The sequence below is a fragment of the Pocillopora verrucosa genome, chromosome 8 (assembly GCF_036669915.1).
Source record: "Pocillopora verrucosa isolate sample1 chromosome 8, ASM3666991v2, whole genome shotgun sequence".
In the NCBI taxonomy this organism is placed as follows: domain Eukaryota; kingdom Metazoa; phylum Cnidaria; class Anthozoa; order Scleractinia; family Pocilloporidae; genus Pocillopora; species Pocillopora verrucosa.
In genome coordinates, this window is record NC_089319.1 from 17878515 (window position 1) to 17903312 (window position 24798).

The 24798-nt window shown below is 37.5% G+C and overlaps 3 protein-coding genes across 3 annotated transcripts; all 3 read left to right on the forward strand.

Annotated features, from left to right (window-relative positions):
* The first annotated feature begins 2 nt into the window (after positions 1-2).
* LOC131795437 (vesicle transport protein GOT1B) lies at positions 3-6550 on the forward strand. The gene is made up of 5 exons (XM_059113002.2): positions 3-130; positions 211-302; positions 922-1100; positions 3318-3399; positions 5046-6550. Exons 1-5 carry the CDS (start codon positions 106-108, stop codon positions 5088-5090), a joined length of 423 nt encoding a protein of 140 aa, XP_058968985.1. The 5' UTR covers positions 3-105; the 3' UTR covers positions 5091-6550.
* A 2188-nt stretch (positions 6551-8738) lies between these two features.
* On the forward strand, positions 8739-17325 carry LOC131795460 (uncharacterized). Its single transcript, XM_059113034.2, has 9 exons — positions 8739-9078; positions 10214-10262; positions 11119-11229; positions 11917-12060; positions 13194-13303; positions 14033-14098; positions 14339-14402; positions 15173-15217; positions 16543-17325. Exons 1-9 carry the CDS (start codon positions 8905-8907, stop codon positions 16767-16769), a joined length of 990 nt encoding a protein of 329 aa, XP_058969017.2. The 5' UTR covers positions 8739-8904; the 3' UTR covers positions 16770-17325.
* A 964-nt stretch (positions 17326-18289) lies between these two features.
* LOC131795475 (KRR1 small subunit processome component homolog) lies at positions 18290-24783 on the forward strand. The gene is made up of 12 exons (XM_059113057.2): positions 18290-18338; positions 18426-18461; positions 18747-18913; positions 19630-19764; positions 20040-20165; positions 20431-20514; positions 21376-21432; positions 21615-21779; positions 22514-22591; positions 23811-23910; positions 24333-24388; positions 24648-24783. The coding sequence occupies exons 1-12, from the start codon at positions 18296-18298 to the stop codon at positions 24711-24713; spliced, it is 1113 nt and encodes a 370-aa protein (XP_058969040.1). The 5' UTR covers positions 18290-18295; the 3' UTR covers positions 24714-24783.
* The last annotated feature ends 15 nt before the right edge of the window (positions 24784-24798 follow it).

The following is a 24798-nucleotide window of genomic DNA, read 5'->3' on the forward strand; positions in this document are numbered from 1 at the left end:
GAAGCATGCGTAGTGATAATATTCAACGTGGCTTTCCGGTCATAGATCTAAATGAGTTGTAGTACGGTAGATAGAGATAACAAACATAACGTATAACCTTGGGAAATGTTGCCTATTACAGATTATCAAAGTAAGAACCCCTTTTTCATTTCAACACTTCACATGAAATCTGTGTCTTTGATATTTTTCTGTTTGAAAATTGATTTTTAGAAATCGGCATTGGTGTGACAGGCTTTGGAGTATTTTTTCTCTTTCTGGGAGTTTTGTTCTTTTTCGACAAAGGTCTTTTAGCTATTGGAAATGTAAGTATCTAACACCTTCCTGCTTAAATTTTTAAAGCATCAGCGAAAATTGGAGAGCGTTTAGATCTCTTGCAATGTATTTCTACCGGTGCTAAGCATGTTCATAATCAAATATATTGGGCTCTTGTCATTTGAGATATTACACACAAACGTCTGTGGATACTGTTCAGCAGTTCAGAATGTCATCATAATTGATCATTTTCAATTAGATGAGAACTAATTGCCAGGTGCTTATTGATTGATAACGAATCCATTGATGTGAAACCAAAGATACGATGTAACTATTCTCCCTACATTAAAAAGCTAGGCCAGACAAATTTCTCTGCAGCTCATAAGTGTTTACACTTTTAACCCTTTGCGTCCTAACATCAGTATCTTTATTCTCCATACTGTTCTCTATACATTTCCTTAGGTGCTCCAAGGAGAATTTGTTTAACAGTCAAGAGCTTCTTCAGATCATGATCATTTCCTTTTTTCTCCTGACCTTAATGTGTGATTCAGGGGTGATATTGTGAGGAGAAATTAGATGCTAGTCACTCATAGGGGTCAGAGGATGAAGATAAGAGTTTACTCAGTAATGGTGTTTCAGTTGGATTTTTTTTTGTCTTATCTGTTACAGATACTATTCATTTCTGGATTAGCACTGGTAATTGGATTAGAAAGAACTTTTAGATTTTTCTTTCAAAAACACAAGCTCAAGGGAAGTTCTTGTTTTCTTGGTGGAGTTTTAGTTGTTCTCATTGGTTGGCCTCTTATAGGAATGATCATAGAAATTTATGGATTTATACTTTTGTTTAGGTAAGTTGTAGTTCAATTATGCAAGAATATGTACTTATTGACTGGGTATGAGGGTAAAACAGGACAATATCTGGCTTGAGGTCATGACAGACAGACTGAGCCCAGGTTCGCATATCATGATCTCAAGCCAAGTATTTTCCCATTCAGCCAGACCAAACTCAGTCAATAAGCATTATATTTCACTGTATGGCCTGTCGAATTCAAAGGTTTGTTTGAATTGAAGTCTCTGTCCTCTATTTGAGCCCAGAAATATCACAAATATCTCAGTAACCTCATTTCATCACGTAAACTATGGTGTTATACAAGGATTTCCAGCCCTGAGAAAAGCCATAACAACGCATGAAAAAATATCATATTTTTTCATGTATGCATGATATCACCAATCAGCTGCTAACACGTCACTCACCTTTTGCACCACTTGGTCAGGTTGGAATGAATGGTGAAGCCTTCACCATTCTCAATCCAAGGTTGTTTGTGGGAATTTTTTCAGATTACTGTAATTTCCAGCCAATAACCTGCTGGTAATCTGTTAATTTTTCCACAAACAGTTGTTGGTGTGGGTTATAGGAAGGTGCAGGTAATACAATAATTTTTAAAGTTTCCAGTGTAGTTAAAAACAATAAACAGGAAAAAAACAGGTGATAAAATCCACTACAGATTCTCTTCGAAAACCTTGTGCAACAACTCGTTTATTTCACACAGATTGCTCATTATAATAAGACTTTATTGCCCTCAATGAAAGCCAATGCAAATCAAAAAACATACAAAACTTGATAACATAGCTTTTATCTTGTTCATACTCTTACTTTCTTACCTTGTCAATTTCACAGCTTGTTTCTTTGTTTAGTTCAAAAAAACAATTCTCACTTACATGGGAAGTGAACTTGAAAATAAAAGAATTCAACAACCATGAAAAGACTGGCTTCAGGCCAATTCACACAGAAAATGATGCCGATATGTTCATTTTGTGGTGCTGCATAATTAATTAGTGTAACAAAATATTCTATGCATCAGAGAAATTTTCTTAGCTAGCACTGCCTTGAAGTAAAGAGTATTTTCCTGTGTCAAGCGATTTCTCCAACTCAGTAGATCTCATGATATCGTTTTTTTTTTGAGAACAGATTTTTACAATTGGTATCATTCCCAATAAAACAGCGAAGACAAAAAGTGTGAAAATTTATTAAGCGCATGCTAAAGAATATCATGTCAACAAAAACAATGAGGAACTTTGTGTGAATTGGTGATTTTCTTTTGTTTTTAGGTGCAGGTTATCTGTTGAAATTTTTTCTAGTTATTGCAAAAATTGACCAATGTAGGTAATCTGCCACGCAGGTAAATGGACAGAAATCATGGTATAACCGCTAAAACACTGAAAAAATCCATATCGCTCACTGACAGTGATGTTCAAACTTTCCTTGAAGGGGAAGAAAACCAAAATACGTATAGAAAAAACCAAAAGTTATGTATCAAGTGGCTTTGGTAATGGCATTTCTCCCAGCCTAGAACAAAAATCAACAACTGGAAGATTTGCTGTAGGCCGATTTTAGCCATGTACCTTAAAGATTTCTCCTGTCAGTGACTAAGAATTTTGTGTTTTGAAAATTACATGCACTGTTTGTTTTTGTAGTGTTTCAACTCATTTTTTCATCTTGAGCTGCATCATCAACACACTTTACCATTTTTATTCAGGGATTGTCAATCCTTTTATTTTTATTCATTGATAAAGTTGACTTTTCTTGTCAGTGAAGGGCTATTGTGTTTATATGATAAACAAAATAATACCTGGTTGCTTGTAGATATTAAATTTCTCTTCTCTTGTTCAACTCAACATCTTTCTCGTGAACTATCAAGTTAAACACTTAAAGAGAAATTCCATATCCACGTGTGCCCATGTATTATTCTCTATTTATCAGTTCATACCTTACAGTGCATACATACCTTGGTTAGTAAGAGGTATCTATAGCATGTATTACACAGGTTCAATTTCTCATGGTTTCTCCAGGTCAGTATTAAATCTTCCTAAGGGGTAAGGATTCTCCCACAGAGGGTCCTTGTGGGGAGGAATGCTGCGCCACACTCATTTCTTGAAAAGAGGTTTTTAATTAACATGCAGCTTGCTGTATACACATATCTGAATTTTTCAGTTGAAAAAGTGTGGTGGAGGCACACATTTTTTTGTTTAATTAGCACTGAAGTAATTACTGTTGTCATTTTCAGTGGCTTCTTTCCAGTTGTTATAAACTTTTTAAGAAGAGTACCTGTCATTGGGAATATACTCAACCTCCCAGGAATTAGCATGGTTTGTAGGCTTTACATTTTTCATAAATTTATTGTGCAAGCTTAACCCTTTAACTCCCAGATCAAATTTGTACTTCTCCTAAATGTCAACCATAAAATTCTTATATTGTTAGTTCAGAGAAGTTAGTATTCAATCCACTTATTATCCCCAAATTGATATTTTTCTTTATTCTCGTCACTTACCTGGTTGACATTGTCTTGATATTGTAAGGAGAAATTCTGTCTTGGTCACTCATGGGAGTTAAAGGGTGAAAGGTAGTATGGCTTTTTATTAGCCAAGTTCCTTTTTTGCAATTTCAAACCTTTAACTCCCATAAGTGACCAAGGCAGAATTTCTCCTTACATACAATACCAATACAATATCAACCAGACAAGTGATGAGAATATAGAAAAATATCAATTTGGGAATAATAAGTTGATCCAATAGAAAATTTTCCAAACTAACATAAGAATTACATGGTAGCTTGGTAGATGGTAAGGAGAATTACTGATGAGATCATGGGAATGAAGGGTTAAAGTGACAGTAGGAAAAAAGCTGCCTGAAAAATTATAATTTTTAAACTATTTGTGCTAACATTTTGCATTGTTTTGTTTTGGAAAAAAGTAGTTAAATTAGACCATTTGTGTGGTCAATGAGAGCAAAGCATGTCATTAATTAATTCCACTGATATAATAGATAGAATCCTTAAAACTGGTTTGTTTTTTTTTAGTTGCTTTTCAACTCCATAGGTGATTAATGTTCAAAGCTTAACCCTTTAACTCTCAGATCGAATTTGTCATTCCTCTTACTGTTAACCATGTAGTTCTCATAATGTTAGTTCAGAGAATTTAGTATTGGATCAACTTATTATTCCCAAATTGATATTTTTCTATATTCTCATCACTTGTCTGGTTGATATTGTATTGATATTGTAAGGAGAAATTCTGTTTTGGTCACTCATGGGAGTTAAAGGATTAAAGAAAAGAGAACTGTGAAATTTTGAACCCTGTTCCAATCATCCACCATTGAGATATGACTCTCTGAAAGAAGAACTTTTGCAAACTAAACTGCTGTCTTAGTTTGGCAAAATAATAGAAAATTTTTTGGAGATATGTATTAAAAAAAGTAGCTGAATTTAAAGATAATCTTTTGAATAAAAATGTTCCATTTTCCTCTCTTTCTTACCTGGCTTCAAATTGATTAAGGAAAATTCTTTACTCTCAGGCCAGGTACAATTAGATAGTTTTTGATTTTGCAGCTTTTCATATGTTTCACCAGCCTGTTGCAGGTATTCTGTTAGTATAGGGAGTGAAATAGTAACTAACTATAGAAGCAGATGGGTTGGAAAAAGTAACAGGTTTGGGTGACCCAACTTAAACCTCTTTCCTTTATGCAAGCCTCCTGCTTTTTTCACTCCATCCTCTAGTATCATGCCATCTACTATTTTGCTCTATTTTACCAAATGAATGCCTGGAACAGGCTGATGTTTCACCTGCTCTGGACAGTAGTCACATATTTTTGACTCCAATGAAAAAAATAGTACATGAAGTAAACAAACACTTCAGAATTTAGGTAGATATAAATAAACAGTAATTGAATGAAATCACCACCAGAACAAATTATACCTAACATTCTGTAATGTGATGTTTTTATATTTAAATTTTCAGATAGTGGGTAAATTAGCAGGAGATGGAAGCAACTCAATGGTGTAAATCACCGAGATCTCAATATATCCAGGCCATTTTCTGGCAGAACTGCACTGGAAGAAACCCATCTACTATCAGAAGTGCTATATTAGGGAAAATGAGTTTTGGACTTCATAGCAACTTAATTTGCTAAGTTCCCCATCAGTTCTGTTTTGTGGCTCCTCTTCATTTTGTATCATGGAAGGAAACAACTTTTTCCTGCAAAATAGACCATAATAAATATTCCTGCACATAAATTGTACTTAGCATATGGTTTGCTATGACTCAGTCGAACTGTAACTTGCATTGTGGGTTCTTGTGAAATTCAGACTGGTCTTGTGAAGAATCTTACTTGTTGTTCTTTGCAGAACTGATGCAGGCAGTCTATACTCAGTTACTTCTTGATGCTCTTGTAAAAGTTTTATCATTTTGCTTAATTGTGGGAAATTGTAGCAAATGCTCAATACACATGAGCAAAAACAAAGTAAAAATTTGTACTAATTTTGTCACTAAATTTTATTCTTGGGTTGAACTTTACTTTTCTTTCTTAGAAACTTATTGTTCTCTATTAGCATGGCCATTTTAAAGAGAAAAATGAAAATTTCAACCAAAGATTAATTTGACCACAAAAACATTAATTTTTAAGGGGAAGCATTCCTCTAGCAGGTATTCCTACATGCAAGTGTTTCTCTCCTATGGATGTATTTAAATTCTTGGATTCTAGGATTATCTGATGGATTCTTTAGTCTTTATGTGGAAGAATCTATGGGGATACTTGTAAGTATGTATGCCAAGAAATGGAAAATTCTTAATTCTATTCAATAAATTTTTTTGTGTACAAGTAAAGGTACATTGGTTGGGACCCATTGTAAAATGGTATACTCTTGTTTATGAATCCACACCCAGAAATCCATACATTAGGGGTGGAACATATGTCCTAAGGAAGAATTAGTCTTCTTCGCACCCCCCTCCCCTCCTTCCCCGCATTCGTTGTCTCTAGAGACCACACCGCTTGAGTTCGTCGACAGAGTGGGGGGGGGGGGGGGGGAGTGGGAGTTGAGGGTTTGGCGATGACCAAAAGAATATGGAAGTTCGCGACAAAAATATTTTCAAGAATTCTATGAATTATGAATTCAAAATTTGAACTCGTGAAAAAAAATCAAACCTGCCTTTGTTACCTAAGAGCGAAGTTGTTTCTCCCTGATGTTAAAAAAAAAAATTGTTTCAATTATCTAAAATATCGCCTGATCTCAAGTTAAAAGATCCACTCAGACGGCGCTTTAATTAATCTTAACAATGGCCTGTTTTTGTTTTTATCCTGTTTGAAGTGCCTAATTAGAGGTATGGACGCGAATTTGCATAAAGGAAAACCGTGTAGCTACAGAGCGTCTCGTTTACCTAGAAGGAAGTGATAATTCGGTTCATGTCTGATCTCTTCATTAGAGATGTACGCGATTCCAGCTAAGAGAACAGACAGAGCAACGATCTAGCACATCAATTTATTTCAATAAACTCTTTTTACGAAAGTAAGAAACTGTCGTTCTGGTGTTTTTTATTTTCTGTTTTGCCTGGCTCAAAACGGTAAATTCTTTCCGAAGAATTTGGCTGATTTAGCCACAGGAAGGCCAGCTCGCGAAACGAAACTCCATAAATTTGCGTATTTACCGAGGCTCATTTGCGAGCTTGGGCTACCTGTGAATTCGTTAAAAAAAGAAGTCCACTCGTACGACGGACTCACCAGACAAATAAGCAGGTTTCGTGATCTGTCTTCATTTTATTTTTCACTGATTTATAAATCGATAAACACACAGCTGTGCTACACTATAGCAACTTCTTTCTCGAATAATCCTTCATCAAAGCGCCGCAGTTTGTTTTATTTGCCAAATTAATCTTTTGATGAATTAATAACAAGTTTGACGCAGTTTTTACTAACTGCTGAGGAGTAAAACCACGCAAGATATACATAAAGGTGAAATTAAAAAAATGGTAATACATATCATTTTTTTCAAGCGTGTGTTTTGAAACACTTATTTGCCTTTCTTGGAAAGGGTACGAAACTGACAAACGAAAACACTGATTGAAAGAATCCTGTAGTCAGGAAGTCTTATTTGTTCAGCTGCATGTTTTATGAAAGGAAAATTCTTTGTTGAAATACTGGTCGTAAAGTCTCCGAAAGCTTCCGCAACACTAATCAGTATTTCAATGTAATTTTGATACCAACGTGGATATGTTTGACGATGATCTGAAGCGGTTCCTGTGTAGTAAAAACCCCTTGGGCTGGGTATGAGTGGGGAGGGGGGGAAATCACGTGTAGTATTAATAACAAGGGCCGGGGTGGGTGAGGCTTTTAGCCGCAAGTAGGGATGGAGGAAACTTTGAATTTTAAACAGAATCCCTCTATCTCTCGAACAAGTGCGATGCATATGGTTTGTCGACTATGTAGCGCTCTGATCTGCGTCTTCTGACGGTATAGTTTAGATTTTAAAATTGATGGTGCCACACATGTTGACCTTGTAATTAAGACTATAGGCTTACATATAGAGATACCTTGTAAAAGACACTGAATACGCTGTACATCCTGACGGAGATTCAAGCTCTCAAAAATAAACCTCACCATGTTTAGAATGTCTTTGTTGAGCCTAAATATGAAATGTTTCTTCCCTTCCCCCCCCCCCCCTAGAGGTGAAACAGGTTTGTGCAGAAATATTAATTATGGCCTTTCAATTGACGTTTCTATCTTATATTTTTATGACTTAGGAGTATTAAAAAGTCGAACCGGCATAGATAAAGGAAATGAAAGAGACACGACGGATTTTTTGTAATTACGATGCACAGCTATCTATTGCCATCGCAGCGAGTGAGCAAGGATACCGCGTGGATCCCCCCCCCCCCCCCCGCGCGCTTCTGTCTAATAATGGCTGTCTTCCATAAACAATCATCGCGTCAAACTCGTTCTAGAGGAGTTTTGATTCAATCCTAGCGCTATCCGCAGCCGCAAATTGTCGCTTCTTGACAAAGGCGATGTGATGCGTGACAACAGAGAATTTGATTTTCTTCACGGTGGGTTGGTGTGCTGCACAATATGTGATCACTCTCAACCCGTGAAAGTTTAAACATAAGTGAAGAAACTGAAACGAGTATTTGAGAAAGCTTATGGCGATAGCTTTTGGCTCAGAGAAATCAAAAGCCACAGTATCACTTTCATTGGAAAACTCGACCACTTAGTAGATATACCCATCGGTTATGTGGGGTCAAATATCAATGAAGGACTGAAAACCGTAATGCTTGTTATTGAAAAGCTTCTCCTCTCTGTCACTTTTTCAATCCTCGCCCCCAACTGCTCCATTCCCTTCCTCCCCTCTCTTAAGCCCGTGAAATAAACCTGCTTTCGGGGAAATTTCGCCTTTACTTAGGCTTTGCCATCGAAAACTCGTCTTTCATAAGCTTCAGATAACACGCCAGAATAAGATAAACAGGAAGAGCGAAATTGATTACAAAACAACCTAGATTGCTGAGACAAAATCATCTCTTTGATCAACTCAAAGCATGTTTAAGCGCAGTGCTGATCCTCCATAGGTCACTCTGGCCTGTCAAAAACGTGCTATTATCACTATGAAAAGCAGACAGAAAGTTGAAGTTCCGCATAACATTAAGATGTAGTTACGACTTCCTGTGTCAAAATAAATGGTAATCTTATTTATCGAGCGTTGAATAACTTGGAACGCTGACGCGGTTAGTATCTAGTCTTAAAACTTCCTCTAGTTTGTGTAATTAAGACTCCGCTTTGTGGGAAGATCTGCAACAGTGCTGGGCATCCGCAAATCTTGCTTAAGTATCCAACATGTTGCGCTTAAATTTTCGTTCTGTTTTGGTAAGCGTTGTTTGGGTTTACTTTATTACGCGGGCGCAATGCTTCGCTAATTTTCACAAGGAAGAATCGAACCGAGGCTTGAACGATTGTGAACGAAGATGTCAGGATTCAGTTTCCACGGAACCTTCCTCGGTGAATGAACACGTAAGTTTTTTCACTCCAAGATTTTTTCTTTAAATTGAGGGGGTTCATCATTTTGCGTGGGTATTAATAATTTTCAATTCTCGATACGAAGTCAGTGGACATCACAGGTGACACTATGTTAAAAAAAGGCAAATAATGAAAATCGATTCTTGAAAATAATGTACAATATTATCATTTTTATTTTCTTTGAATTGTAAAGACTCGATTAGTTGATTTTCAAAGGGCGCGCTTCACGAAACGAACCCACATTACAAGGAAGAAAGACTTTGAACATACGTATTTACAAGTTTGATCAATTAGAATTTTGCAGTCGGTTTTAGAGACAATTCTACGTTAATCATTCACATTATTGGTTTTTTAAAGGAAGTTGGGCTTTCCCCGGTTTTTTTTTTTTATTTTTTTATATTATGTATTTATATACGGCGTTTCAACACATAACAGACATAGCTGAATTAAACTGATTTATCACGTCGGTTTTACCCGCACCAGCTTGTTACAGAAGGCTTAACTGATATGAGAAAATCTAACTGATTTTTTTATTGGCCCTTCTCTGACATCGTTCAGTTTTTACAGCAGTGAATGGTCCCTTCTCATCTAAAACTGATAGAATGTCATAGCTTTTTTTGGGACCTTTTCTGTAACGAGGTTAAAGGAAGGGCACTAATTCCTGATATTATTCGCATCGAGGATACTCAAATTACGAGGTACATAACAAGTCTAATAGGGTGCCGTGTAAATACGAGACGACAGGATAAACACTCTTTACCGTGTATATAGAAGTCGTATCAAGTTCTTTCAAGACATAGGACGCCCTGAAACTCAATAACAATTATTCAGATCGCAAGATGATGCAAATTGAAAAAAAAGGCACGGAACTTTACGGACGAAGAAAAAAACTAAAAAATGATCCTGGCCGGGATGTCTTCCTCGGCCTAGTTCGTCCTTGTCCACGCTTACAATCGGCTGGGGTTCTTTTCCGTCTCATTTTCTTTGACTGTAGCTCTATCCTAACAAAATTCAGAGGCCTTAGCTGCATCGTGTCACCTGTGTTTGTTCGTTATTTCACTTGCTAATTTTATGCCAGTCACTTCACCTTGTTTGACAAGAAATTAAATATTTTCCTCTCGATTTTCAGGACTCAAGGTTATCATCATGTTTGGAAAAGTGCCTATTTTTGAATGAAGGTATGGTGTCATAACAATGGAAAGCGTGCTGAAAATTAATGGGCATAATTTCAAACCTTTATGTTACCGCCACACACTGCAGAAGATTTGCAAGAATAACGAGCATTTTTTTTTTATTGCATTTCTTTCACACGTTGCAAGCATTAATGCTTTCTTTAGCCGATTACAAGCTGAATATTTCCGTCACACTTATCAACTGAACAAAGGAAAAAAATCTGAGAAATCTAGGCTCATCTTTCTTTGGGCTGTGACTGACAGAAGTGGTACTTTTCTGCTTGCATGAATTTTTTTTTTGGATCACGCACAGCATAGAATAAACAACAATCCCTTCACAATAATATTAATTACACAGAGAAACGTCAGCAACCGTTGCGCAACTTACGTATAATTAAATATTAGAGAGTTTAAGGTCTGCTCTCTCTACTATTACTTTGCTTGATATTCCGTCCCCTTTAAGATCTGATAGCAGTAAGGGCAGGGAGCAGAAATTTTGTGGAGAGGCGCAATTTTACAAGTCGTTTTGAATTCGGGGTTCATTTTAAAAAGATAAGATGATTTGGGGGTGGGGGGTGGGGGATGGGGGATGGGGGGTGGGGAGCTCAAGGCGGTTGAGGAGGAGAATTCCATAATCACCAAGGCACTGTTGAGATGAACTGTGACTTTCACATCTCCTATTAATTCTTTTTCGCTTCCATTAGCACCTTAGATGCATCAATAAATAGAAAAATACCCCCATCAAAACATTCACACGCCCACAGACAAATATTTACGAGCTCATTACAGTTTTTTCGTCAACCGGTGCCTCAAAGATTTTCCAAGAGTACGCGCACTGAACGCAAGTTTTCTCTTATTGTAGCGACCGAGTCGGAGAACGATGGAGCCACAACCTCTACTCCCGGCACACGCTCAACTTCTGAACTCTTGAACTCTGCAGATCCGTCAACAACAACAAGTTCCTCTGAAAACGGTGCGAGAAACCTCTATTTCAATGTAACTGTAATAATTGTAAAATGTTTGGTTGTTGAATGTTGTTGAAACCTTCTCTTATGTGTAAAATTTCTTTTTCGTTAAAGGTAAACTCTTTTTGTTAGTAGTGTCGTCGACGTTTGAAATGTAAGTTTGTATAAGTGAAAATGCTCGGGCATTAAAGATGAATATTGGTTTTTGCCAAATATCAAGGTTGTTTAGGTGTCCAGGCCAACTTTGTGGTTTTAGAACAGTTTTCAGTAAATGTCAAAGTTATTCGAGATCGCATTGGTTTTACCTCGCATCGTCCTGTGATCGGCCTAAGAAATCGCGCCATCCTCTCAATCAACCAATCCGATGCAAAGCTGAAGCTAATAGGGACTTGGTTACCCACGTTTTCACGCCCCTTCAGCAGGTTGCTTGCCTATGTTCTCAGTTCTTATTGGCTCATTGTGATAATTATCTTTCCGCTAATTGCTTTCAACTAGTTCGGGTTTCACGACACTCAATCGATGTGTGCTAAGGTCATTTTCCTATTTAAACAAGCATGCGAGTTTTGTCTGTTCAGTTAGGCAAAATGCTACATAGTACCACTTCCCGCGCCAAGAAACCAACGCCAAACTTGTATGGATTATTGTTGTACAGTAATTGTCGCGGTAGTAAAACGCTTCTGTCCTTCTCGTCATAGTCTGTCCGTACGGAGATAAGTATGCTCCCAATCCAGATGAAATCGAACCAGGGAATGTAAAGGAGGTGGAAGTAGACTTCGTAAAGATGAAGGAAGGAGACAGCCAGGAATGGGTGGCGAGAGTGAATTGGACACGACCAAAAGGTAAAATGCGTTTGTGCTTGAGTCGCATGTAGCGAGATTAAAGGCTACTCTTGAGAACCTGTGTTTGTTCACGTTTATAGATATAAACGCATAAAGAATGTTTTCTTCCGTGCAAAACGATTACAGCCCTTCAAAAAGTGGAAGGAAAGGAGGCATTAATGATAAAGCCCCTTAGCCGGCCGCGCGCCGATGTTTCGTGCATAAAATTTGAAGAAGAAAGTAAGACAAAGCCTCTATCTTAGAATTAGCGAAAATGAATTGAATATACAAAAAGAATAAAAAGTAGCTAGACTTTTCGAAAACAAAGTTTACTCTAGTAATTACGGGTATTCTTTTGTATTACGCTTTTTCCAGCTTTAATAAAAACCTTGCTCGTTTGCAAAACATCCTAACTTATTTGTTGAGGTTTTTTAGCTGGGAAGTACTGAGGCGGGTCGCCTATTCATCATTTCAATAATCCTCCATTTAGTGCAGACGTTTGATCCCTGTGTTTTCCTAGTCGTTTTTGGTGCTGCAGTAGGAACCCAGAGAGCCGGTTATGTACTCAAGATCTATCCCTAACCACGGTTTTACGCAATGAAAGAGCCAAAGGCTCTCTCTATAAGAGGGTTGATTTAATTTAAAAAAAATGTCCTTCCACTGTTCACTTTCGGCTCTCTTGACACTGTTCGCAAACAAACATGTTCATATTAAAGATTCAGCTGAATTGAGGATTTTTTAGGACGCGGTTTTGTTAAACTAAGTTAAACTTTGTTTACATTATCAATTATTATCTTAATTAATAATTAATTAATAACTAATTATTAATTAATAATTAATAATTATTATATTAAATTGTCAATTATTAAATTATTTGTTTACATTATCAGCCTATAGAGTTTTGTTTATTCACTAATCAGGTCATGTTAACCCTTGAACCCCGAATCAAAAATCAAAGTCGTCAGAATAAAGGAAATGATGACGAATATTTAAGAAGCTCTTGATTGCTTAACAAATTCTCCTTGTCAGCACCTGAGGGAATGTACAGAGAACAGTGTGAAGAGAATGCATATTGATATCAAGGTGTAAAGGGTTAAGAAGTATGATTTCCTAGCGACCTGTCATTGTTTTTCCTTTTTCTTTGGTTTTTGTAGACGTGAATATTACCTCTAACTGGCTTGGTTACATCGTGATATGGTACACAGAAGGCCCAGACAACTCGGACGGAATTTTTGGGAATACAAGTTGCAAACTGGTGCCCAAGGTGAGAACATTTTTCTTTGTACGTTACCAAAGAGTGCGAGCACGTCCTCATTATTAGCACTTCGGTACGAGCATTCCTTCGCTCGCGAGTAAGCCCGAAGCCAGCCTTGAGGAATGGGAGTCGGCAAGAGGTCTGTAAGGGGTGTATCACTGAAAATGAAGTAGACCCTCGCAAAAAGTCTCCCCGACTCGTCTCAAGTCTTCCCGCGGGCGGAGAAATGGCGTCCTGCAGGGCTCATGATGAAGTTATGCTTGCAAGCTACCACAGAATTGAAAAACAAATCGAAGAAAAACGAGCATAATAGACGAAGTTTTGCACATATATCAGTTCAGATGAAATCCAGTCCTAATGCTTGTTTCGAGTCACGAGCTCAGAGTCATCCAGATGTACGGTTTTCGTAGGACATGGCGAGGTACTTCGTGATATTTTTTATAATAGTTATTACGTATTGATGACCCGGGTTACGAAAATGGCACCGGCTGAATAAAAAGTCAAAATTCATCAAAAATATCTTGCTAGAAACTACCTAAAGCATTAAGTTTATAAAAATGTTTGAAGATCTTCCTCTCCAATTTTCTTTAAGGAAGCATTCGTTTCCTTCTCGCGGCTAAACTCTGACTGTCACTCTGTAATGGAAAAAAAAAATAGCCCAATTAATCACAATTCACTTCCTGTTTGAATTTAAGCCAATAACGTTCTTACTTCATGTTTTTTCTTCGCCTTTTTCAGACTAGACCACACCTTGACATCAGCGAAACGGATGGATGGAAATACCCCAACACTCTTTACCTTACTGTGAGTGAATCCCTCTGTTGAGATCTCAACGCGCCCAAAAAATAGTTACATCCCAGTCTCAGAAATGAACTTGCTCCTATTCTTTCAAGATTTTTTATATTTTGGTATGCTCTCACTCTGACTTTGCTTTTCCTTCTTCCCGCCTCAAATAGTTTACTACTCGCGGTGGAAAAACTTTTCCTTTAACATCTTACATGCTTGAATTTTTACATTATTTGTATCATTACTTTTTTCCTTCAGGTTGTTGCTTTGCCCACCAATAAACTTGAATTCCCATTGGAAGACTATACACCACTCAGAACAGGTACTAAAGTAGACTGTCATGTATTCTGCATCAATTGCTATTCCTCAATATAAATTGGTTAATTTATTCATCCATCGATCCATCGATCCATCGATCCATCGATCCATCGATCCATCGATCCATCGATCCATCGATCCATCGATCCATCGATCCATCGATCCATCGATCCATCGATCCATCGATCCATCGATCCATCGATCCATCGATCCATCGATCCATCGATCCATCGATCCATCGATCCATCGATCCATCGATCCATCGATCCATCGATCCATCGATCCATCGATCCATCGATCCATCGATCCATCGATCCATCGATCCATCGATCCATCGATCCATCGATCCATCGATCCATCGATCCATCGATCCATCGATCCATCGATCCATCGATCCATCGATCCATCGATCCATCGATCCATCGATCCATCGATCCATCGATCCATCGATCCATCGATCCATCGATCCATCGATCCATCGATCCATCGATCCATCGATCCATCGATCCATCGATCCATCGATCCATCGATCCATCGATCCATCGATCCATCGATCCATCGATCCATCGATCCATCGATCCATCGATCCATCGATCCATCGATCCAGCGATCCATCGATCCATCGATCCAGCGATCCAGCGATCCATCCATAAATTACTGTGTTTGTGCGTCCGCCGGTCCGTTCGTACTTTTTCTGTTCACAATTGGTTCATTTGTTAGTTAGGCCTGGATTTCTTACTGCTGCCATTTTCTCAAAATTTTGTATGCTTTTAGGTTGGAGGAATGTGAAAGTATACAGTCCAGCTAATTACTCTGAAGGTAATTAACAGTTTGGATCCTTACCGTGTGATACTATCTTATTTTTCTTGATTTTATGCTGATAGCGTCTCAGGAAGAAAGGGCGACCTTGCCGTGACCTGAATGAAAGAGTTATTACGCAGTTGGCAGAACCACATAAGAATAAACCCGAAAGCGAAAACTCAAACCATTTATTAGCAGGGATTCCGATTATAATCCACGAATTTTCCCATGATCGAACCGAGTAAACATCCAATTTTGACAGTAGAGTAGGTTTTCGATGAACAGAAAATTACACCTCAGCGAGCGAAATTACAGTGTGCATAAAATACGATAAAACTTACCGAATGTTTCGAGTTTAGAGTGACCAACAACAACAACAATTTTAGGTTACAAAATATGTCAGTACAAACACGACTAGCTCTTTTTCGACAAACACATGGTCCATTTCCTGAACGCTGACGTAAAAATGTAGGCACGCAAGTGGAGCTACAAGAGTGAACAGGGAGAGGGGCGCCTCCCAGCAATGTAAGCCATAGAGTTATGTGTCGCCCAAGTGGGTATGTTTTTTGAGTGGTTATATTTTGAAAAAGGGTATGAAATTTGAATGTGATGGTCTTAAATTGGAAATGGTTTTCAAAGGAATAACGAACATGAATTTAGGTCTTTGATTGGAAAAAAAAGAAAGAGAACTGACCAAAATACATCATTCGAGCTGAATTTTCAAATGAGTTTTACCAATTCGTGGCGTTCTGAAGAGGGCCTGAAACACAGCAGGGATAGGTTTAAAAATGAGGTTTAAAAAGGGATGTTTGGGCCTGGAAAGGGGTTAGGATTAATAACCCCAAGAGTATAACCTGGGATTAAAGATTCTCTTTTATTTCTCAAAACTTAAATCAATCATTTGCAAAACTAAAAACAATAGTGACTTTGTCGCCCGCGTTTTCCCGCGCTTTAGGCAGTTTGGTTGTTTTTTTACGTTGAGTTCTAAATGGCCCTTAAAGATATTTTCCTTTATTTTAATTGGCCTTTGTGGTTACTTTGGTTTTTGCTTTACGACACCCAATCCAATAGCGCTGTAAGAGCCAATGAGAACAAAAAGTAAAACTGAAAAAAATGCCTAAAGCGCGGAAAAACGCGGGCGACCAAGTCGTGATTGGTTTAAATTTTGCATCTGATTGGTTGGGAGAGTGGCGCGAGTTTTCTGGACCAATCACAGAGCAAATTAAAGCAAAAACAGAGCAATCCCGGATTACTTTTGACGCTCAGTTGAAAATTGCTCCATTTCACTGACCGAAAAAGTGTTTTATTGAAACTTTTTTACTAACATACATCAAATATTTCAGGTAATAAAATTTTCGAAGAGAAATCCTTTCTGATGATTCTTGCTGGAGTTTTGACGGGCTTTTCCTTGATTCTGATTGTGTACATCTGCGTTACCAGGCGAAAGGCCTGCACCAGGGGCAAACTGGTCTTAACAACCGAGAAAAAAGCACGAGAGAAAGAAGACGAGCTAAAGAGTGATCTGTTTGTGATTCAAAACCCTTGTTCTGATGTTAAGCAGTTCGTGTAGTTTTATGGCTTTCACTGCGTTTAACGTGTATATTTTATGGTAAATTTTTATACTGTTAATATAATACGTGTTTTTCATAAGTTTCTCTAAGCCGCAAGGCGGTTTGATTTCCTTTTTCATCAACTTTTATGAAAAGAGGTAAACAGGAATATATTAAAAACTGAAAATAACAGGAAGTTTTTGGCGTACTTAAAAGATCTCTCTCATCATCTTAATGCATTTAAATCTTTGTATTGTTCTAGTTAAGCTATACAAAGAGAAACGAAGAGTTTCTTCTTTCTTCTCATTGCTCGGGGCTTGAAGAAATCGCGAAGAAAGTAACTGGCTTAGTTGGTCTGAAAGATAGGGGTAGTTTTTATGTTTGAAATGGTCTCGGAGTTTTCTTATACTTTTATATTCATGTATTGTTTATCATCAAAGCGACGCTTAAAGAGAAACAGTCGTGACTTGGCAATTAAACCACCCACAAGATTAGGTCAACGATAGTGTTATAAGCAAAAGATTGTAATTTTGGTAGTTACAGAAAAATAAATTGATAACATAAAATAAAAGCAAATGTTAGTATTTTTTTTGTTTTTTGCTTCACAAGTGTAATAAATATCAGGGTGAAGTGACGGGGAGGGTGCCCTGGGAACCCTTGGCCCCTCCCCCTCGTGAGATAATTTTGACATTCCTGGTGCTCTTGTCAAGTCTGCCATAGTCAAACGTCAAAGATGGCCGCTTTTCTCTTGTCCTGTTAACGAGCGGCCATTTTGATTAACCACAGACAAGCAAATGGCATATTCTAGAATACTGAAAAATGAGCAACTTTTTGAAGCTATGGTTTTACTGTCCGATATTCTGGTACTGATTTATTCCCCAAATTAGGTCTGAGAAATTTTCAAGACTTCATATCCAGCTCGTCCTTCACCGGGTCTCCAAACGACCGTAACAAATAAATCTGTTTTTTTTTTCCTCTCTCTCTCTCTCTCTCTCTCTTTTTTTATTATTATTTTTTTATGTGCCACACCAGGAGCAGCTCCTGACCACATACAGGAAACAAATACGAGCATTTAATTAGGCACCCTTGATTTGTTAGTCCAAAGTTTAACCAGTTGGTTATTGTTTCAGGCGAGAAGATTAAGTGTTAAGTCTGAGGAAAATTCCAACGTCTCTCCAAAAGCTCCCTCTTTGTTAAACCTCTCTCTAGTAACCCCCCTCTCAAATAATCCCAACCCCCTCGCGACTCCGTCTGGAACCTCAGGTCTAACTCCCCACCCCTCCTCCCTCTTCCCCCTTCCATCAAAGATAGCCTCCAAAGTACAAAAAGAAAATTTAAGCGAAATGCGGGCTCACTAAAAGTATTTGAGTTGTAAGGTATGCTGTCTCTACTTCTTTCATGGATACTGATTTCCAAGCCAAACTCCCCTAAAAAAAACTCCCCAAACTAACCCTAACCCTAGTACCCTAACCATCCGAGAAGCATGGGTTTGATGGCCAAAGAAATAAGAGAAGGTCTGGGAACTAGGTTAGGCCAGCAATCCATCATGGCGGACGGCGATGGCAAGCCAGCTGGAACAGAACAACCAGGTAAAAGTTTAAATCTTGCTCCGGTTTAGTGTGCATTTTAATATAATTTCTTTTGAAAACATTGATATATCCTAATATTTTTGAAAGGTGGCAGCAAGAAAAGAAACTACAGGAAAGACAAGCGTAAGTCTAAAGTTTTATACATGCACGTGTATCACAACTTTAAAAACATTCATGCTCAAATTAAACTTAGATAAACTTGAGACAGAAAATGTCTCGTGTAGGGTTCAACCCAAATCAACTTTCATTTTATTATACGTCCTGTAAACTTTAAGAATGTGATCGTTTAGTGTTTAATTTGAAGCGTGAATAGTCTTTGTGTTGTCATTGATCCTCAGATATATTTGATAGATTTGATTTACTTGATGCATACACGTTTGTTGATCTTTTCGTTCCATGTTTTCTTAGCCTGGGATCACGAGGGAATTGACCATTGGAAAATCGAGCCATTCTCAAATGAAGACAATCCTCATGGCATGATAGAGGAGAGTTCGTTTGCAACTTTGTTTCCAAAATATAGAGAAAAATACCTGCGGGAATTCTGGCCTTTGGTGGAAAAGAAGTTGAAAGAATCTGTAAGTTTATTCATACGCTCAAGACACTCACGTGTGAATAATGAACCTTTGGTACAAAAGAAATTGTTAGAAATGTGAACAGGCTCTTATGGAGTCCACTGTTGTTTTATTAAAAATAATTATCATGGCTAGATGGAACACATGTGCTGGTGACAGATCATGGAAAAATTTAGAAAAACATTTTAAATGAATGCCTATACTGTTACTGGAGTGTTGAGGAATGTCTGGTGAGAGACAGGCTGGCTGAGAAGTGTGAGCAATTTCCTGCTAATGCAAAGGCTCAAGTTTGATTCCTTACCTTAGCATCACAAGTGGGTTGATTTTGTAGTTAGTTTTCAGAGTTGTGTACAAGTCTCAGTGGCTGCCTTCCCTTAAGCCTTTGGCCTGTAAGAGTTACTAGAATCTTTTTTCCTCTTACAATATCACCCCCTGAATCACACACTAAGGTCATGAGAATGAAGAAAATGATCATTGACTTAAGAAGCTTTAGATTATTAAACAAATTCTCCTTGTCAGCACCTCAGGAAATGTATAGAGAACAGTATGGAGAATATGCATGCTGATGTTAGGGTGTAAAGGGTTAACAGAAACCAATGCTCAAGTCAAATTCAGATTTGATTTTAAATCTGTGGACCAAGAACCACTCCATGGATATGCAGGCATTGATTTTCATCTAGTTGTTTATTTTTTCAAGATTTTTTTAAAAATACTTTCAGGGGTTAAAGTGTCAGCTTGATGTTATTGAAGGAAGCATGACAGTAAGTACAACACGGAAGACGTGGGATCCTTATATCATCATCAAGGCCAGAGATATGATCAAACTTATGGCAAGAAGTGTTCCATTTGAGCAGGTTTGTGATCCCAGTTGGGGCACTAACGTTTACCGCGTGGTAAAAACTAATTATTGATATCAACCCTTCAACCACTAAGAGTGATTGGCATCTAATTTCTCCTTACAATATCACCCCTGCATCAAACATTAGGGTCACAAGAATAAAGGAAATGATCACCAACTAAAGAAGCTCTTGATTGTTAATCAAATATTCCTTGTGACTATTAACCTTTATAGGATAGCCTAAGAGCTTTTGAAATGAAAATCCCACCCCTTTTTTTTTCATTTCTTCAGGCTCAGCGTGTTTTAGAAGATGATGTTGCATGTGACATTATAAAGATAGGATCCTTAGTTCGTAACAGAGAAAGGTTTGTAAAGAGAAGACAGAGGCTTCTTGGTCCAAATGGGGCAACACTAAAGGTCAGTGAGATGGTTTGTTTGACAGATTTTATGTTACAAACCAATCTGGGTAGTGAATCTCGAAAAGCACTGCATTTATTTTGTCTGTTGTAATTCATTTCAATCCTCTCCATCTGTGACTTCATTGTTTCTATTGGTTAACCACAATTGCCTCCGTCTTTTTGTATTACTTTAATCACATTATTTACCAATTGAAATGAGTTATTATTTTAATTTTAGTCTTAATTCAAAGGACTTACATTTGAAATATATTTGTCTTTTGAAGGCTCTTGAATTACTCACGCAATGTTATATCATGGTACAAGGCAATACTGTGGCATCCCTTGGTCCATACAAAGGACTTAAACAGGTGAGAGAATCTTCCTTGTTTTTATGACTGTACCTGATTTTATGTCTCAGTTTTGAAGTTTTGAAATTTTTGATTTTGTGTACAAGGGTGGAGTCTTTTTCAAAGTCCTGTTTGTTTTTTGTTTCGAAAAATTTAACTGGGTACAAACATAGGCTAGATCATCAAATTCTGTTTAACCCTTGAACTTCCAAGATATGATTGTTACTTCTCTCCTCTAGCTACTGCACATTTCTTTATCAATTAATTAGGAGAATTTAGTGTTATATTAAGAAACAACTTCTTCCTGTTAAGTTTGGGTATTCTCATCACCAGTTTGCTGGATACTGTATGGATGTCATTGGAAGAAGTTACTTGTTAATCACCCTTTGCAGTATAATGTTTGATTTCAGCCTGGACGATCTTGATCCTTATTCTGTTTATACGCTGAAGGTTTCAAAGAGATGGTGTTGGTTTAATATTTACTTGAAGGCCCTGAATTAAGAGATGTAGGGGTTTACAAACCCTTTTACCCCTGGCAGCTAATTTTTACCTTCAACGTCAACCTTAAATCACACATTATGGTAAGGAGAATAAAGAAGATGATCACCAACTAAAGAGGCTCTTGATTGTTGAACAAATTCTCCTTGTCAACACATTAGGAAATGTGGGGAGAACAGTATGGAGATTATGTATAATGATATAAAGGTGTGAGGGTTTAAGTAAACAGCACTAGACTTGTATCCCATCCAAGAAAGGTCTCAATATGTCTTGTTGCCGCATGCCTCCATCAGAAGCTCGGATAAGCATCAACTATCACAGGGCAACCCGCTTCTTGAAATTTATACCAAAATTGTGAAGTGCTGATTTTTCTTTTTTCATTAGGTGCGTAAAGTGGTGGAAGATACAATGAAAAACATTCATCCGATTTATAACATCAAGGTTTGTGCAAATTTGTCGAAAATGGTTTCAATTTTGTAATGGCAATAGATGGTACATTTTTACATTACTGAGGATTGATAATTTAGAATACAGGACTTCCCAAGATCTCAGGGAGCCCATAAATGAAATTTTAATGAACAGTTTTTTCATAGTGATGTACCTGGCTCTTTTCTCACTTGTAGACACTGATGATCAAAAGAGAGCTAGCTAAAGATCCAGAGTTGAAAAATGAATCTTGGGACAGATTTTTACCCAAGTTTAGACAGACCACCACGAAGAAGGTGAAGAAAGCCAAGTTCAAAAAGAAGGAATATACTCCATTCCCTCCTCCTCAAACAGAGAGCAAGGTAACACAAATAACTTTAGTTCAAATCATACTTACCAAGACATTGCTTCCCTATGCATAACTTTTTTTATGCATAGGGAAGTATCAGGTGTGTGCTTTTTATTGAAATTTAAGAGCATGAAATTTCTTTTATTATGGAGAATTACTTTTCCATATCAGGGACCCTACCCTCCCTCCCCTCCCCTCCCTTTCTTTTAGTTATGATTTGAGACCTGAGACTAAAGAATTTGGATTTGGTTGGAAACGTAGAATGTGGGAGACACTACAGAGACATAATGGTTAGCACTAGAGTGGGCATTGAGAGTTCTGTGTTTGAGACATGGCTGCAACATTTTGGGCATGAACTATATTCTCACAGTGCCTTCTTGACTCAGGAGTGTTAATGGGTACTTTTGAACTGCTAGAGAAGCCTAACAAAATACTAGAGTGTGACCTCCAAAGGACTGGTAACATCCTATCTCTTATGAGTGGCAACAGTCCTAGTTCCTTTACGCTGCAAAGATTGAGACAAGTTTTGGGAACTTGTACATGTAGGCTGCTTTGCTTTAGAAGCATGCCAATGATTAGTTTTGGTGTTTTTAGAGGGACATTATTTTTCAAAGTGCACTTTTTGCAGAACATTAAGACAACTTTTGACTCATTGATGTGACATGCACACAGGAAAAGCAAACAACTCCACACTGGTTGTCACACTAATTGACATATTGACTCTGAAGATTTGTTTTCTTCTTTTAGATTGATAAACAGTTAGCCAGCGGTGAATACTTTCTACAAGAAAAAGAAAGGAGACTGAAAGCTCAACAGGAAAAGAAGGTAGAGATTACACTTGAATGATGATAGTTCCTACATGTACAATTCTTCAGTCTTTTGCTCTCAATTCTGGATCACATAGTTATAGTTCAAGTCTCCACTTACTCTTGTTTCTCCACAAGAGCCACAATAGTAAGGGCTATCAAAGAGTATCCTGACTTCCAAAATAACCTCTCAACATCATGCAATTAACCCTTTAACTCCCAAGAGTGACTGATATCTTATTTCTCCTTACAGTATAAGTGCTAAATCAAACATTAAGGTGATGAGAATAAACAAAATGATCGCCAAGTAAAGAACCTCTGAGTTTTGATCAGATTACATAGTTGTTTACTACACTGAGTATTTTACATAACATTGAACAGAGAATAATGCATGGAGGCACATAGATATGGAATTTCTCACATGTGAGTGCAGAGACTGAGTGAAGTATGGAGTTGTACATGAGAAGAGAAATTCTTTATCAACAAGCAACCAAGTATTATTTTGTGTATTATATAATCATCATGGGCAAGACAAGAAAATTCAACAAATGACCTTGGATTGATAATAGTGAATGCTTGGCCACTCATTCATCAAACTGATTTATAACATAGCTAGTAAATTTGTCTAATCAAATTCAATTGTGTGAGCCTGCTTCATATTCCTATTGTGCATGCTCATGACGTCAGCAAACATATTCCTCAAGAAAAAAATTTTCCATTGGGTTGAAAATGTTATAAAACAATTGGTTCATACGTCGGCTGTGCATTCATTGAGATATGAAGCACTTGGGAAGTTTAGAGAGCACTCAAGAAGCTAGAGTTGCTCGAGGCATTTCGTGCTCTCCAAACTTCCTGTGTGCTTCATATCTTGATGAACGCACAGCTGACGTATGAACCAATTGTTAAACAATGGCCCAAAAGGAGAGTGACATGTCAGCAGTTGATTGGCATAATCAAACACACTTATTAAATTATCATCAATTTGCAAATGTGCAGTTACAGCTATTCTCTTGACTGGAAATCCTTGTGAAACATTGTAGTTCATATAACAAAGATATTTAAACTTTGAACAAGAAAGCTTTCCTGCGACATCCTACATCCTTGTGTTGGCCACTTCTCTGAAATGGCTGTTTTCTTCTCTCTCTCAAAGGTGGCTGCTGTATATCTTTTTGACTGTACTTGTGGTTGATAGTTTGAGCTTAAAATCAATCCTTATCGCATCATATTTTGACCAACAGAACCGTCAAGTGGCTGCAGAAGGAAAGCGAAAAGCTCAGCGGGAGCAGGCGTTCATTCCACCTGTGGAGGAAAAACCTAAACAAGAAAACAAGAAGAAAGGTGAGATCCACAGGCTGTACATGCCCACCTAGAAAAAGAAATATACTCAAGCACAGCCCTAATTTCTAGCTCTTAGCACTGCAGGACAAGTGTTTTTCTACTGCTGGAAGATTTGAGACAGGTCAAGGAGAGGTCTTCCGAGGGTCTGGCACTAATCATCTCGTAATTAGTGTCAGTGCCTTTGCAGACCTCTCCATAGTTTGCCATACTCAAAGACTCAGACTTTCTCACTGGCAAAGAAACTATTGCATTGCTTGAATTGTTGTTCTCTCTTTTGTAGCTTTTACAACCTAACTACTCATCACTTATTAGCAATAGTCTCTGTGATAAGCTTCCACTGAGGAAAGAAGTACTGGTAACTGTCAGCATTGATGTGCCTATTTTGCCTAAAAAAAATGTTATTTTTAAAATGGTGATTGTAGCAAATGACAGCAAAGTGGATGTGGAAGCCTTCAAAAAGAAAATAAAAAATTCACAGGTAAGACGGTTATTTATTGGCTTAACTTTTTTTTCTTTACTATACATACATGTATGGTGAAATTATTTTGCTTGCTAGACAAAAAAAATTAGACTCTCAATACTAACATTAGTTTGAATGTTGTCACTTCAATGTAATTTGCAGTTATTTAACTGGTAAACAGGAGTTGAGCAGTTTTAAATAAATCCTTTCATCTGCAGACAATTTCCTCTATTTAGTTTTAAATTTTTTCCATATCTCTCTTCCTTTTTTTTGACAGAAAAGAAAAGTTGCTGAAACAAGCAAAACAGTAGCTCCCACGAAAAGTAAAAAGGTCAAAAGATAAGAATGTAAATAGTGTATTATTGGAAATCAATTTATGGAAATAGACATGCTTTTTGGCCCCCCCCTCTTTCCCCCCCCCCTCCCCC

Excerpts from the sequence above, each read along its gene's own strand:
- LOC131795437 (XM_059113002.2), top strand. The coding sequence starts at position 106 with ATGTTGCCTATTACAGATTATCAAA. Across the intron at positions 303-921 it reads GTCTTTTAGCTATTGGAAAT|ATACTATTCATTTCTGGATT; the intron begins GTAAGTATCTAA and ends TATCTGTTACAG. Across the intron at positions 3,400-5,045 it reads ACCTCCCAGGAATTAGCATG|ATAGTGGGTAAATTAGCAGG; the intron begins GTTTGTAGGCTT and ends TTAAATTTTCAG.
- LOC131795475 (XM_059113057.2), top strand. The coding sequence starts at position 18,296 with ATGGCGGACGGCGATGGCAAGCCAGCTGGAACAGAACAACCAG. Across the intron at positions 20,166-20,430 it reads CAAATGGGGCAACACTAAAG|GCTCTTGAATTACTCACGCA; the intron begins GTCAGTGAGATG and ends TGTCTTTTGAAG. Across the intron at positions 22,592-23,810 it reads AAGCTCAACAGGAAAAGAAG|AACCGTCAAGTGGCTGCAGA; the intron begins GTAGAGATTACA and ends TTTGACCAACAG.
- LOC131795460 (XM_059113034.2), top strand. The coding sequence starts at position 8,905 with ATGTTGCGCTTAAATTTTCGTTCTGTTTTGGTAAGCGTTGTTTGGGTT. Across the intron at positions 11,230-11,916 it reads AACAAGTTCCTCTGAAAACG|TCTGTCCGTACGGAGATAAG; the intron begins GTGCGAGAAACC and ends TTCTCGTCATAG. Across the intron at positions 14,099-14,338 it reads CCAACACTCTTTACCTTACT|GTTGTTGCTTTGCCCACCAA; the intron begins GTGAGTGAATCC and ends TTTTTCCTTCAG.